This window comes from Tamandua tetradactyla, chromosome 2, assembly GCF_023851605.1.
Source record: "Tamandua tetradactyla isolate mTamTet1 chromosome 2, mTamTet1.pri, whole genome shotgun sequence".
Classification (NCBI taxonomy): Eukaryota; Metazoa; Chordata; class Mammalia; order Pilosa; family Myrmecophagidae; genus Tamandua; species Tamandua tetradactyla.
In genome coordinates, this window is record NC_135328.1 from 137,290,291 (window position 1) to 137,306,645 (window position 16,355).

Here is a 16,355-nt window from a genome sequence, read left to right on the forward strand (position 1 = left end):
TTCTATCCATTCTGCCAATCTGTCTGCCTTTTGACTGGAGAGTTTAAATCTACTTATATTTAAAGTCACTACTGATAATATAGAACATCTGCCATTTTGTGCTTTAGCTTTTATAAGTTTTATTCCTTTTTCCCCCTTACTTCCATTAAACCCTGTTAAATTTATTAAAATTTAATATCCTAAATATATTACAATCATATTTGGTTTGATGCCAACTTAACTTCAATAGCATGCATATATACTTTTACTATACCATTGATTTTTCTACTTGTTATCACCTATATTTTTGTACCTTGCATATCCAAAAACCTAGATATATCATTACTTTTTATGTATTTGCATTTCAGCACCTGTAGTAAGAAGTGGAGTTAAAACCAAGTTAACACAATACAATAATACTGGCACTTATAATTACCCATATGATTACTTTTGCTGCAGATCCTTATTTCCTTATGCAGCTTTGAACCACTGTCTAGTGTCTTTTCCTTTCAATCTGTAGAATTTCCTTTAAGCAATGTTTGTACGGCTACTAGTTTAGTGGTGATGAACTCCCTCAGCTTTTGTTTATCTGAAAATGTCTTAATATCTCCCTCATTTTTGAAAAATTTCACTGGATCTAAAATACTTGACTAACAGTTGTTTTCCTTCAGCACCTTAAGTATTTTAATCTACTACTTGCCTCCATGATTTCTGATGAGATATCAGCACTCAATGTAATTGGGAATCCATTGTACACAACAATACTGCTACTTCAGAACTCTTTGTCCTTTGCATTTGATAGCGTAATCAATGTGTGATGGGATGTATTTTTCTTCATGTTTATCCTGCTTATTTTTCTTAGGGCTTCTTATATGTGCATATTCATGTCTTCTGCTAAGTTTGGGTACTTCTCTGCATTATTTTTTTCACTACTACTTCTGCTCCTTTCCCTCTTTCTTTTCCTTCTGGAACTGCCACATGTGTATACTGGTGCACTTGATGGTGTCCCATAACTGTCTTAGACTATTTTTGCTTTGAATGTTTCTTTTTTCTTTCTGCTCCTCAGCCTGACTCATTTCAAGTATCTTTTCTTCAAGTTCACTGATTCTTCTGCAGCTCCAATCTGTTCTTGAAACCCACTTAGGCATTTTTCATTTCAGTTATTGTTGTCTAAACTCCAGTAGTTTCATTAAGTTCCTTTTTAAAATACCTACGTCTTTTAAGACTTTCACATTGTTCATTGTTTCCCTGATATCCCTTAGTTCATTCTTACTTTCCTTTATCTCCTTGAGCATTTTTAAGATCAGTTTTTCAAAGGCTGTTTGATATTTCCAAATTCATATCTTCTCTGTAGGTGTTTTCTATTTTTTTGTCCTCTTCCTTTAGCAGAGCCATCATTTCCTGTTTTGTCTTGCACTCTTCTGTTGCACACTGTACATTTTAATACTTTAAAATGTTAACGCTGTGATTTACTCCCTGGGATGTTTTTCTTGATTTTGTTATTAGTTGGTAACAAGACAGATATTTTTTCAAGCTTCTGCCCTCTTATCAAGAAGGTCTACTCAATGCAAATGAAATATGCAGGGTTTTCCTTGCCTTTCTGGTCTTCTATCTTGTCTTGGGCTTTTGTTTATTGTTTTAGAATTCCTCTGTTTACAGGAGTTTGGTTGTCTCCTGATTCTCAGAAGACAGACCTCCTCTTTTGGATATTTGATGCTGGCAGACCTTTGCTCCATACTGCCCACCCCTATAGCTTTTTACACTCCTATCGTTGTCTGAGCTGCTTTTGCTTGGAGGGCAATTCTTGGAGGAGGGTCACCCAACTCATTCTTTCTAAGCTGAAACAGGTTCAGCGAGAGACTCATGAAGTGCATGCACACTGGCTCCAAAGTGCCCTGGGGAGGGGATCAGGAAGGGCACAATTGTTGCCTCTGCTTCTGTACAGGGTAGGATGAAACAATAGCTGTCCTCAGAGCCAAGAACTGGCGATGTGAATTTCCTGGTCAAAAGCCATGATCAGCAACTGGCCCACTGTTCTTGGGGCAGAGGATTTTTATGTTCCTTTCTGTCACCAGCAACACTAGCCTGGGAATGGACCCTGTGTTGGCATGCCAAAAGAGTGGGGCATGGGATCCAGTAGCCGTCATGGTGGAGGGAGCAATTTACAGTTCTTCACCATAATTTATCTGTCACTTCCTTCTGTTCTTCCCTGGATGCTGTACAGTGTTCATCTGTCCTCTGGGGTTTCAAAATAGTTGTTTCAGAGAGTCCTTGCCTGTTTAATAGCTGTTTTGGTGGGCAGACTGAATCCTGCAGCTTCTTACTCCACCATATTCCTGGAAGTCTAAGAGTAGATGTTTTAAATAAAAATGGCCTGGTTCTTTAAGTGAAGTGCTTTATACTGAAGTCAAACAAAAATCCTACCACCAAACATAACAAAATACATCTCTTCTATATGTGAATTACTAGTATTTCTATACCTGGAATACCATGTATATATTATATTTGATTAATAGGATGTTCGCATTTTAGGAAGAAAACATTTTGGCACTTAAAAATTGAACATTTGCAATTTGTTGCTCTTGACTGTTTTTTATATCGTGACAAAAAGTGTCTTTGTCTCATAAATTTAGTTTCAAAAAAAGATAAGCTACCAAAACAACAACAACAACAAAAAACTAGTGGGACAAACAGGCTTTACTACTGAGGTCTTGATTTTTCTAAAAGAGAGTTTTATTTCTAAACACTAAACATGGGAGTTGTTTCTAGCAAACTGTTTTTGGGAAAGATTAATGTTGTTTATATATGAGGTTGCCCATCCTATGTATCAAGAGGATTTGATTTCTGCACCTTAAATTCCTCTATTTTATGACTGTATGTAGTAATTTAAAAAACGACTACATTATTTCTTGTTTTAAAAAAATGTTTAAAATTTGACCTATTGAACATTCAAGTGGCTAAAAACAAAGTAATGTGAAAACATTATAGCCTCAAAGAATTCTTACTATTACAATGTTTCATTTTGATGATGTGCAAATCTATCAAAGCAAATCATAATAAAGTTAGACTTATGTATTAGTCAATGGATAATCAGTTATATAATTTTTTTTCATTTTTAAATTTAGAAATTTATTGTTTAATCCACAAGCTTTACATAGCTTTAGTTAAAAAAAAACCAAAAAACAAAACCAACAAAAAAACAAAAACAAGGAAAACAAACACTATTTTAAAGTCTAGGCCCTTCCAGCCTTCCAAATACAAGAGCTCTGAAAGTCGTGTGTATCAAATGGAAGTACAAGACAAAATTTTGAATGGAGCCATGACGTTTCATAAAACAAAATTTTATATAACGGAAGGATCCTTCCTGGGACTAGATAATTGCCTTTACAAAAGAAAAGGAGGAAAAAAAAACCAAAACACCAAAACCAGAATAGAATGAAATTCCAGTGTTCCAAATCAACTTGTTACACATCAATATAAACCCACAGTGTCCTGGCAAACAACATGCTTTCATTTTCTGTCTTACCCCTAGAGTTCAAATCTTGATTCATTTCAGCAGAGACTCCACAGGCAACAGGAAAGATTGTGGCATTAAAATAGTCATTTATACTTTTGTGGCAGTTCAAACAGTGGTCTTATTTCTGGGCAAGCTTACAAACCATACTGGGTCGGAAGCATCATAACTTAAATGGGTGCTAAGACTCAAATGAGAGGAAAAAAAAAAAAAAACCAACGCTGGGAATAGCCAGAGGCATTAAAGGAACCATAAGAATGCCAACCATATCTAAACCCCCTTTTTAAAAAGAGGATTTTTTTTTTTTTTGGCTTAGAATATTTCACTCTAAATGAATTTATGTGAGCTGTCAATGAGAGAATTTCACTAATACACTGTGGACACCTTTTGCTAAATCCATGCCCCTTTTTACATGGTGAACTTCAACCTAGCAATTATTACAACAAATGTTATAGTCTAAAGCTCAAACACATTTTAGCAATTTTGAAATTGAACTGCGTACAAATCAAATAAAATTTACATCATAACAAACATTTCCACCTAAGACTGTGGGGACACTTGAGCCTTCCGCATTGATCTCAGGGCCTTTTCACGCAGGTGCTTTTCTAAGTCATCAAGGTTATCTTCAGCTTCACTTTCAGTCTCCTTTTTAGGTTCTGGCTCTGCCTCTGGTTCTTCCTGTGCTGATGTAGTTGTGGGAGCAGCAATGGCTGCAGGGATTACGACAGCTGCAGCAGCTGCAGCCACAGCCTTTTCCTTCTTGTGTTTTTTGTGCTTCTTGTGCTTCTTCTCCTTTTTGTGTTTCTTGTCCTTCTTTTTCTTCCCACCTCCTTCCTGGTCTGAATTTCTTGCTGGAGATGGGCTTGGTGTTGGGCTCTTAGCCTTTTTGACTGGTACCGCTAGTGACCAGTTTGTAGAGGGTGACTGAGACTGAACAGGGGATGGAGGTGCTTGGGGTTTTTTAACTGCTGGCTCAGAAGATCCTGAGACAGAGCGAGAGGATGAGACCCTCCGTACAGACTGAGGACTTGGTGAGGCAGCCTTTTTTATCTTTTTGGGTTCCGGAGTTCTGGAGACTCTCCTAATGGGCCTAGTACTTGGAGATGGGGACTGCCTTCTTTGGGGTGATGATGATGCTCCTCTTCAAATGGGGGGAGGGTTTGAGGTGGTCTGAGGAGCTCGAGGCCGTGGTGAAGGCGAATGCCGTTTGTTTGGTTGTGGAGATCGGGCCTCCCGGGTGGATCAGCTTGGGGAAGACCCCTTCCTATGCTTTGATGATAACGATGGTGAACGTCTCTTGGTGACGGGGGAGCTTCTTTGTTTGGGAGATGTAGAATGGGAGACCCTATGCTTTGGCGGTGGAGATGGTGATGCCCTTCTTTTAGGAGGGGGAGGGGGAGAAGCTGTTCTCTTTGGAGGTGGAGAAGGAGAGTATCTTCTCTGTATTGGAGGAGAGTATCTTCTTGGGGAAGGTGAGCGCCGACGTGGCGGAGGAGAAGGAGTCCCTCATTGAGGTGGTGGTGTGGGAGATCTGCGTCGCAGAGGAGGAGCTGGAGAAGGAGAACGTCGCCTTCTGGCAGGTGGTGGGGAGGGACTTCTTCTCCGTCTACCACGAGGGGAAGTCTCCTTCTGGCGCTTTCGTGGTGATGGAGAGGCACTCCGGGAAGGGGAATGTCTCTGCCGTCTGCCTACCTCACCATTTTTCACATGAGACCTCTTGGGTCGCTCATCTTCTGAGGAGGAGGAGGAGCCGGAGTCGGATGAAGACTGCTGGTTTTGTCGTCTATACTGGCGCCTCTGCTGCACAGAGTCTGCTGCTGCCATCTTGCCACCTTTATCTTCAGATTCAGACAGTTCTACTTTTCTAGGCTTGGGTGCTGGTGAAGGAGACTCTCTTTTCTCAGTACCTTTATGTTTTGTCACTTTACTTGAAGCTCTCCCTGGAGAGACAGAAACACGACTTTTTCTGGTACGGTTTGACTGCTGGGGTGTTGGGGAATGACGAGCTTTTGGCGGTGGAGTTGGTGGAGGTGAAGGCCGGTGCCTTCGCCTGGGAGGACTTGTTAAAGGAGATAACCTACGAGTTTTTCGAGCGGGACTAGATGTCCTCTTGGGAGGCTTCTTTGGTGGTGACCGGGAACGAGAAGAAGATGATGATGAGCTACTCCCAGACAAGGATGCTGATGAGCGCCTTCTTCGTCTCACTGGAGATCTACTCCTTCTATGCCTTGGTGGAGGAGGCATTCGTCTTGGTGGAGTTCTTCTCCGAGGAGAAGGCCGCCGTCGTGGGCTTGGCCACCTTCTAGGTGAATATGATCTTGATCGGGATCTATGGCGCCGTCTAGGTTGAGTATGAGACGGAGCGCGGGAACGAGTCCGGGACCCTGATTTGGAACGTGACCGAGATCTCGGTCAAGCCTTTTCCTTTTCTTTTTTGGAATTTTTTTCTGGAGAAGGTTCTTTAGGTTCTGGTACAGGTTCAGGCTTAGGAACTTTCAGGATGTCACTAGTAGAAGTGGCTTCTTGTACTGTAGGTTCTTTTACTTTTACTGAAGGTTCTGGGAGCTCTGGAGTTTTCTCATTCTTTTCTGGAGCAGGGGAAGGACTCCGGCTCTTGGTTCTGTGACGGGGAGATCGAGAATGACTGCGCTTTCTCTCTCTCCTGACAGGGGAAGATCGTCTTCTAGGGGAAGGAGATCTGGATTTGCGTCTTCTTGGGCTTCGAGACCTTTCCCTTTTTTCTCTGCTGCTTTCTTTTTCTTCCTTATCCCTCTTATCTTTGTCTTCATCTTGCTTTTTCATAGATGCCAATTTTTCTTGTTCAATCTGTCTCTGCTTTATTTCTTCTTTCTTCAGTTCTAGGAAAGCAGAAGGGATTCCAGCAATGTTTTCTTGTGCACTTAACAGCAGGGGCCACAGTTCTCCCATAAATTCTCTAGCATTTTTTCCAATCAAAAACCCAGTCAAGTTGATTTGCATCATTTTGGAGTCTGGATTCTTTACTTCCAGCTGGTTAAATATAAACTTAATCACAACATCATCTTCAAATCCAAGGATTTCTGTTACTCGTTTTGTTATCCAAGGCTTTATAACCTCCAAATTTACTTTGCTCATGCCCACCTTTTTTTCTAGGCATTCTGCAAATTTCAGTTGCTTCAGTAGCTTCTTCTGTTTGTTGCTGAATCGATTATCCTGTTCTGCACTAGTTTCGCGGAAGAAGCCCGCGTCCATCTTGCTGCCTCGCTCAGAGATCGCTCCCTCTATATAATTTTTAGAAGCTCAATCATTTGATTTACTTTTCAAAAAGAATAATTTGCTTTATGTTTTTTATTTTTCTATCCAAATTATACATGTACATAAAGAGCTCAATAGCTTGATAAGACTTGATATGAAAAACAGCTGTCTACCTCCCAACCTTTCCCTTATGACCTATTCCCCAGAGACAACCATCTTCACCATTTTAGTCATTTGTTTTAAATTCTAGTTTTATAGTTCTAATTACATGTCCTATATTATTTCCTGCTGATTTTTGGTGTTAGGGATCATATACCTTATTTTCTACAATGGAATATGAGAATTTAGCTCTCTCTATTCTGCTTCCACCTAAAATATAATACATACCTCCATCTTCCCAATACAGTTATATGATGGTTTTTATTAGCTCCATATCCAGTTTTACATTATGATTATACAAACATTATTCACATATGAGCTATTTGTATACGCATTTTCTTTTGTTGCACCACTTTTTGTATTCTTTAAAAGATGGCTCTTTTGTTTTCTAAAAGGCAAATTAAACAAAACAGAGGTTTCTCTCTTATACAATAGTCCAAAGAAAGGCAGTTAAGAGCTGGTATAGCAGTTGTGGCCTATAAAGGCACAGAGGCCTCAAGGGAGACCCAGGCTCATTTGTGTCTTACTGCTTTACATCCTTAGGGTGTTGCCCTTGACTTCATGGCCCAAAATAGTTTGCCACCACATCTACATAAGTTTAGCATAAATGAGTTAGTTTATTACTAATTCATTCCCAATTTTCTCCAATTATCTAAATCTCTTCTAAATTCATTCAAGCATATCAGGTATACTACTAACTTCATTTTACTAAATATTTCTCTCCTTGAGCTTTCTGATATACTCCAATATGGAATGGTTCCCCCTCTGCATCTGATAAAGTAGTTTTCCTGAGATCTCCTTTCACCACTACCCCAAGAATCCTCATCTCAAGTTCTTTTTATTTAAGTTATGCTCTTGTTTTGATAAAGCATCTGTTCTTACAGCTTCTTGTGAAAATGAAAACTGGAAGTGAATTAGAGTATGTCTGTTAAATTGTAACAAATGCACCACACTAATTCAAGGTGGTAACAATAGGGTGGTATATGGTCATTCTGTATTTTTTGCAGGATTTTTCTATAAATCTACAACTTCTCTCTCTCTCTCTAAAAAAAGAACTAAAGAGATAATGACAAATGCAATACATGATCTTGGAGTCAATCTAACCACAGAGGAGAAAAGGCTTGAAAGGACATTATTGGGACATACAAAAAACCGAACTATAGACTGTAAGCTTTATATCAATTTAAAATTTCTTGAACTTCATAACTGTACTTAAGATGATTACGTGAGTATTTTTGATCTCAGAAAAGGTACAAAGAAGTATTAGTATCAAGGAGCATGATGTATACAACCTACTCTCAAATGTTTAGAAAACAAATAAATAGATATACAGACAGAAAGACAGATGGATGGACAGATAGCTAGAATGATATAACAAATATGGCAAAATGTTAAAACTGGTGTATGTGGGTGTGATGGTTGAGTTTAAGTGTCAATTGGCCAGATGATGGTGCCCAGATATCTGGTCTGCAAGTAAATTTTGTGGCTTGCCCATAAACCAGAAGGCTGGTTTATTAAATCATCAGTTAGTTGATTCCATCTGTGATTGATATCATCTTCGATCAACTACAGGTATGTCAGCCACAAATGAGAGAATCCAATCAGTTGGATTTGAGCCAATCAATTGAAAACTTTTAAGGGGGAAGAGAGATTTTCACTGCTGCTTCAGCCAGTGAGCCTCTCCTGTGGAGTTTGTTGAGACCCTTCACCAGAGTTGCCTTATGGATTTTGGACCCTTGAATCCCCACCATTACATGAGACACTTACAAATCTCATATGTACAGATATCTCCTGTTGGTTCTGTTTCTCTAGAGAACCTTGACAATATAGTGGGTATATGGGCAAGGGTATATGTTGGAGTTCTATATTGATTTTGTATTACTTTTGCAACTTTCCTGTAAGTTTAAAATTATTTCAATACAAAAGCTTAAGAAAAAATAAATAAAACTAATATTCTGAGTGGATACTCTACTGTTTTAGGCAAGATATCAGGTGCAAAGATGGCATTTTTAAGAAACAAAATAATCCAAGCTGAATTAAGTATGAATCAAAACAAAAAATATTTTATTTCTTGACTGTTTATTTCCAATCAAGCTGAGATTTACAGGAGAAAAAAGCAAAGGGCTTGTGAAGAAATGCATTCTATCTATCAAGGAAAATGGAAGAAAACAAGAATGTAAATGAAAACAATTCAGAAATGAGAAGACTAAGATGTAGCTTTTGTCAAATCACTTAAGTTCTCTAGGCCTCAGTTTTCATAGCAATGAAATAAGAATATTGTTAATACCTTCTATCCTAGTTTGCTAGCTGTCGGAATTCAATATACCAGAAACGGAATGGCTTTTTTAAAATTTTTATTATTTTTTATTTTTTACATAGGCAGGCACTGGGAATCGAACCCGGGTCCTCGGGCATGGCAGGCAAGCATTCTTGCCTGCTGAGCCACCGTTGCCGGCCCCAGAATGGCTTTTAAAAAGGGGAATTTAATAAGTTGCTAGTTTACAGTTCTAAGGCCGAGAAAATATTCCAATTAAAACAAGTCTATAGAAATGTCCAATCTAAGGCATCCAGGGAAAGATACCTGGGTTCAAGAAGGCTGATGAAGTTCAGGGTTTCTCTCTCATGTGAGCACACGTATGGCACACACGGTCAGTGTTTCTCTCATCTGGAAAGGCACATGGTGAGCACTGTGTCATCTGCTAGCTTTCTTTCCTGGTTTCTGTTTCATGAGGCTCCCCAGGAGATGTTTTCCTTCTTTATCTCCAAAGGTCGCTGGCTGGTAGATGCTCTGCTTCTCGTGGCTATGTTGTTCTGGTCTCTTAGAAATCTCTTGCTTTCTTCAAAATGTTTCCTCTTTTATAACCCTATAAAACTTGATTAGTAAACTAATCAAGACCCACCCAGAATGGGTGGAGACACATCTCCACCTAATCCAGTTTAACAACCACTCTTGATTTAGTCACACCCCCAGGGGGATAATCTAATTAAAGTTTCAAACACACAGTACTGAACAGGGATTAGAAGAAACGGCTGCCTTTACAAAATGGAATTAGGATTAAAACATGGCTTTTCTAGGGTACATACATCCTTTCAAACTGGCACACCATCTGATGTGATACATCACATCTGATATGATACATCACATGCACGATGTGATGGAAAGCAAATGTGATAATGTATATGAAAAAGTTGATTATTAGAAAGTGATTCATAAGTGTAAGATAATGGCAGTTACAAGAGAAAGGGTTAGGTAGAGATCTACAGTATAAGGTGAAGTTAGGTACAAAACTCCTACCCAACTGCTATTCTACTGCTTGCAAAGGAAATTCTTCATTTAAAGAGCTGCCCAGAGCAAATGGCCAAGGGGACCAAATACATCTTGAAAACTTAAGACACTCTCTGATGCTCCCACTTCAGTTTTTTCCTTTATTTTGATACTAGAATTTAAAGTGAAGAGTCAAGTACTTTAATAATACAACAGGAATTTGCAGACCATGGATGCAGTTTGTGGAACATATCATATCATTTCATATCCACCCACCCATCCATCCATCCACCCACTCAGTATTAACTGATTTTTCTTTTAGCTAACAACAACTAAATGAATAGTCTCTCAGGTCAGGTAAACGGTAAGATATTTTTTAAATATTCACATTCTTAATGCAATATGCAAAAAAACTATGAGGTTATAGTGGCAACCTAAATTAGAATAAGCTTCTCAAGAATACTGAGGAGGATGGGCCACGGTGGCTCAGCAGGCAAGAATGCTTGCCTGCCAGGCCAGAGGACCCAGGTTCGATTTCCGGTGCCTGCCCATTTAAAAAAAAAAAAAAAAAAAAAAAAAGAATACTGAGGAAATTAAGGCTTATAATTCAGATTGGGATAAAATCCGGCATAAGAATCTGAATCTAAGGTTTCTAATTGATCCCCCTTTTATAGTCAGCTACAAAGCATTTGTAGTTAATGAGGCAAGTGAATACCAAGGAAATTTTGAAGTAAAATTTGAAACAGCACTTCCCTCAAAGCCAAGCATCACAGAAAACTGAAAACAGAGAAAGTAAATATAACATTTTGCCAATTCTAATCACCTATGGAAATAACAGATGGAGAAGTATTAGTTTCAACTATCTTTAAGGGAATCTTTTGCCAGGATCACTAAGCTGCAAAATGACCTTTAGTTCCATTCTATGCCAAACTTAGTTCTGAGTATACTGCAATAAAGCCAAATCTCAAAGTTTATATGTTGCCTTATGAAGCATTTCTCAAACAAAAGCCAGTTGTCTCTCCCACCTTCTACTCTCAGAAGTTATAAAAATATTGAAGGTGGGCTGGCACTGTGGGGCCAACAATGCTATCCTGACCAAAAGGGGGGAAAACAAGTAGCAATAATCAAGGTATAAGTGGCTGAGAGAGTTCAAACAGAGTCAAGAGGCTACTCTGGAGGTCACTCTTACACAAGCTTCAGTTAGATACTGCTACCTACCATAACTAGCCAAACCCCAACCAAAACCATTCAGCCAATCCTAAAGAACACCTAGGACAGTATTTAAGATTCTACAAAGGTTCCATGCATTAGGGTAACTTTCCAGAAACCTAAACCTCCAGATGGGTCCCTGGGCCAGGTAAATTCTAAAACCTAGAGGGGCCAGCCTCTCTAGATCAGCTAGATCCATTGCCCTACGCGTTATTACTGACAGCCCCTTCCAACATGAAAAAGTTAGAATGGGCATAGCCCAAATAACCCTAAACAGTAGGAGAAAGACCAAAGATAATGGTGGAATTATACAGAGAAGGTAGGGTTTAACAAACGAGTGTGATTGCTGACTCACTACACTGATATTTCTTTTAGTCTCCAGTATCTTAGAGCAGCTAGAAGTAAAAATCTAAAACTGTGGAATTGTAACCCATACCAGACTCTGCAATCTGTTCTACAACTAATTGTTGTGCTGTCCCTTTGAAATTTATTGCTCTTTTGTATATGTGTTATTTTTCACAAAAAAGTCAATCGTGATGATTAAAAAAATATTTATTACTTCTAGCCTCCAATGTTCTGGAGCAGCTAGAAGGAAAAATCTGAGATGATTGTATTGTAGCCCATGACAAACTCTGGGATCTGTTCTGTAACTGCTTGTTCAAGAGTGCTTTGAAAACTATTGCTTTTTTTCTTTGCCTTGCATATATGCTGTATTACACAATAAAAAAAGTTAAAAGGTAGGAGCAGCACCTATCTTGTTCACTGCACTATCTCTGCCATCTTAGCAAAGAAACTCAAAAAAAGTATGAACTCTAAACAAGGTTCTCTAAAGGGAATTAGGGCTTCTGCTGTATTTCATAATTAGAATTTTAAATATAAAGATCACACAAATGATACATTTTTGATAACTGTAAAGAAGGTATCTATCCATTCATAGAAACTTGGAGGAGGAATAACAATTCTGGAATTTCACAAAACCCTTTATAATTTTATAGTAATTTAAAGTTTACATAGTACAATACAGCTGTTCTAAATAAGTAATTCTAATTTACCTTTCCTGGGATGAAGCAACAGAGGTTGGAATCCACATACTTCATGAAAGTCATATTTAACAATGATAGTCTTGTTTCAACAGCAGCAAGGATATCTGCATGACGAGCTAATGAATGGTTTCTCCTTTCTGACTCTCTCCTACAATAAAAAAAAAGCAACAATTGAAGTACTGTGAACTAAAATGTTAAGCAATCAAAATGCCTAATGAAACAATCTAACTTTTGGGTGTTAATTTAGAAATCTACAATTGGGTCATAATTTAACTGCAACAATGAATGAATTACTATACCCAGAAGTCCTCGCCAAGACCTAGCATTCATTAATAAATATTTTAAGAAAATTTTATTTTAAAAAACTAGTTTTTTAGGCTGTACTGTGTAATGGTTATTAGAATGAGAGAAAATAGGTCAATGAAAGAATTATCCAGACATACAGGCAAAAGACTATGTTTTTGCCCATAAACTTCAGCATTTTTAGTTTTCTTAACAGCTTTATTGTGATATAATTCATATACTGTACAATTCACACTTAGGTGTAAAACTTGGTGGCTTTTAGTATATTCCCAGAGTTGTACATCTAATTTCAGAACATTTTCATCACTCTAAAAAGAAAACCCATATCCATTTAGCAGTCACTTCCCATTCCCACAGCCCTTGGCAACCACTTATGTATTTCCGATTCTGTGGATTTGCCTATTTTGGATATTTCATAGAAATAAATTACATAGTATGTGGCTTTTATGTATAGCTTCATTTACGCAGGAAAGTTTTCAAAGTTATCCATTTAAAGCATGTATTAGTACTTTATTCCTCTTAATTGTGCAATATTCTATTGTATGAATATGCCACATTTTGTTCATGCATTCGTGAGTTGATGGACATTTTAATTGTTTTCATTTTTTTGCCTGTTATGAATAAAGTTGTTAAGAACAGTCATGTACAAATTTTTGTGCTGATGTGTTTTCACTTCTCTTGGGGTACATACCTACCTAGGAATGAAATGGGTTTCATTCGCATTTCCCTGATGACTAATGGTGTTGCACATCTTTAATCTGCTAATTGGCCACTTGTGTATCTTCTTTGAAGAAATATCTATTCATTGCCCACTTTTTAGCTGGGTTATTTGTCTTTTAATTGTAGAGTCATAAGAATTCTTTAAATATTTCAGTCAGAAGTCCCTCACTGGACAGATGACTTGTAAATCTTTTCTCATTCTGGGGCTGTCTTTTCACTTTCTTATGGGTGTCCTTTGATGCCCAAACGTTTTTAATTTTGAGGAAATCCAATTTATCTATTTTTTCTTCTGCTGTCGCTTGTGTTCTTGGTGTCAAGAAACCATAGCCTCATGAAAATTTACCCTTATGGTTTCTTCCAGGAATTTAAATAGCTCATATACTGTATTTAGGTCTATGATCCTTTTTAAGCTTTGTATATGGAGGGAGGAAGGGGCCCAACTTCATTCTTTCCTATGTGGGTATTCAGTTAAAAGCACTATTCTTTGTCCAATGAATTATCCTGGCACTCTTGTCATAAATCAACTGACTTTAATGTAAGGATTTATTTCTGGACTCACTTTTATTTCATTGATCTTTATGACAGTACCATATCACCTCAATTACTTTGTACTAAGTTTTGAAATCAAGAAGTGAGTCCAACTTCGTTCTTTTTCAAGACTGTTTTGGCTACTCTGAGCCTCTCTTATTTTCATATGAATTTTAGAATCAGTCTGTCAATTTCTGCAAAAAAGACAGTTGGGATTTTGATAGGAATTATACTGAATCCGTAGATCAATTCAGGAATATAATCACCTTAACAATAGGAAATCTTCCAATACCTGAACAAGGGATGTCTTTCCATTTAAGTCTTCTTTGATTTCTTTCAGTGATGTTTGCAATTTTCAGTGTTGAAGCCCTGCACTTCATTTTATACGTATTACTAGCTATTATTCTTTTAGATGTTATTGTAAGTGCAACTGTCTTAATTTCATTTCCAGATTATTCATCGGTGTTGTATGGAAATGTAACTGATTTTTGTATATTGCTCTTATATCCTGTATCCTTGATGAATTTGCTTATGGTATATTTCTTAGAATTTTTTACATGTAGGAACAGAGATAATTTTACCACTTTCTTTCCAATTTGGATGCCTTAATTTAATTTTCTTGACTAACTGTCCTGGCAATTAGTACAACATTGAACAGAAGTGCCAAGAGTGGATAAACCATAGTAGAAATCCCTTACTGTGATCTATGTACCCTTTACTACAAAAATCTGGAAACCATTTAACATGAGATATAAAGAAATCAATAGAAAGCAAACAAAACTCCCAACTGCAAATTATAGTCATTGCTAAACACCGCATACCTTGGGAGTTGTGCTTTCACCTGTTTCTGACATAGATTATGGTATCTCTCAACTTTCAGAAATCCCTGATTCAACATTCTCTGGCAGACCAAGTCCATTCTTTTACAAACCTATGGGAATAGAGAAGAAAGAATTTAAAAATTAATAACCAAATTAATAATAGACAATTAACTTTGAGTAGACTCATAACTGAAGGCTGTAAGTTCTCTGTGTTAGCACTGTTCTCCAGTTTGCTCTCTAAATCTTCAAATTAATTTATATTGGTGAATCCCTTATACCATGTAACACTAGCAATATTACACTAAGAAATTACTTTTGCCTAAATGTAATATTATCACTGACTTAAAGCTAAATGTTCTGAATGTATTCCCACTACTACTGTCAGAGACTGTAGTCAGTACTCAAGATCAAGAAAACAAAGTATCTGAAGGTTCTTAATGCTCTGAAAGAGGAAAAATTCCCTTTTAGCCAAAAATGTATATTAAAATGAGGCCAAGCTCCTAATAATCCGAATAAGAATCTTATTTATTTCTTCTAGTGATTTGGATTAATCATGAAGAGTTCGCAATGCCAATGCCCTATGTTATATGCTGTTACAACTTCCAAAATATCTCAATGTATAGCAGAATTTAAACTACTTTGAAACCTTAAAGAATATGGAGTTTTTATACAATAAATGTATAGGATCAGAAGTTAGAACACTTAATTCGAGTCTAACCTATATGTATTGTTGAGCAAGTTCAGTTACTATTTGGAAGACTCAGTTGGTTATCTGTAAAATGGAGATTATATGTAACTTGCAGAGATATCAACAGGATTAAATCACTTGTTAAACTAAAAAGCCATATAAAAATATTAAATAAAATTTCTGATTTAGTACTAAATTGAAAACTTTATTCCATATGCTTAATTATTATATTTCTGAGCTATTCCAGCATATTTGTCTTAGTTAAATCTACTGCACAAGTTTTTTTTTTTTTTTTTAAATTAACTTGATGCCTGAGAATTCTGTAATGACTCAAAGTCATCAACCTGAACATCAACTCTCACGGTATAGATATGTGATACTGAAAGTATAAGACATAAAGATAAATCTACACCAAGGCTGAGTCAATTAGGCAGAGATTGTCTTATGCTTTTCTCCTTCACAGCACCCACGCACAAATGCTTGCCAAGTATCTGTTAAAATGAAATCTTGATGAAACTCTTGATATAAATTTGTTTTCTCTGGAGAATATAGGGTTAAAAATTGTGGAACCTGGGTTGAAGCTAATGAAGATGTAAGTATTCTAATATTAAATACCAGATACTTCCCAAATCAAAGCATGCCAAATTAAAGGTAAAAATGAAATGTTTTCAATTTCAAAATAAATGAAAATATAAAAAATCTTAAGTGCTAATACAAAGAGTTTCTAACAAGTGATATTTTAAAATGTGGTGGGAACTATTTCTAAATCAGTCATTGACATTTTTGGTGTCCACTGCAAAAACTAACCTTGAGAAAACCCAACACATATTAACATAAAAAACTTTTTATAGTGAAAAGTAACACTTCCCAAACAAAATATTTAGAGAGTTCT

At 37.1% G+C, this 16,355-nt stretch overlaps 1 protein-coding gene across 4 annotated transcripts in view; it reads right to left on the reverse strand.

The window, feature by feature from the left end:
* The window catches only part of FBXO28 (F-box protein 28), a 45,823-nt gene that overhangs the window by 17,445 nt on the left and 12,023 nt on the right, over positions 1-16,355 (reverse strand). For 3 of the 4 annotated variants that reach the window (XM_077149142.1, XM_077149144.1, XM_077149143.1), the window contains 2 exons: positions 14,776-14,885; positions 12,413-12,551 (listed from right to left, as the gene is read on the reverse strand). In XM_077149142.1, the coding sequence (XP_077005257.1) occupies positions 12,413-12,551; positions 14,776-14,885 (249 nt within the window). Of the gene's footprint in view, positions 1-9,135; positions 9,751-12,412; positions 12,552-14,775; positions 14,886-16,355 lie in introns of those variants that run through there. The other variant, XM_077149145.1, reaches the window with a different exon arrangement.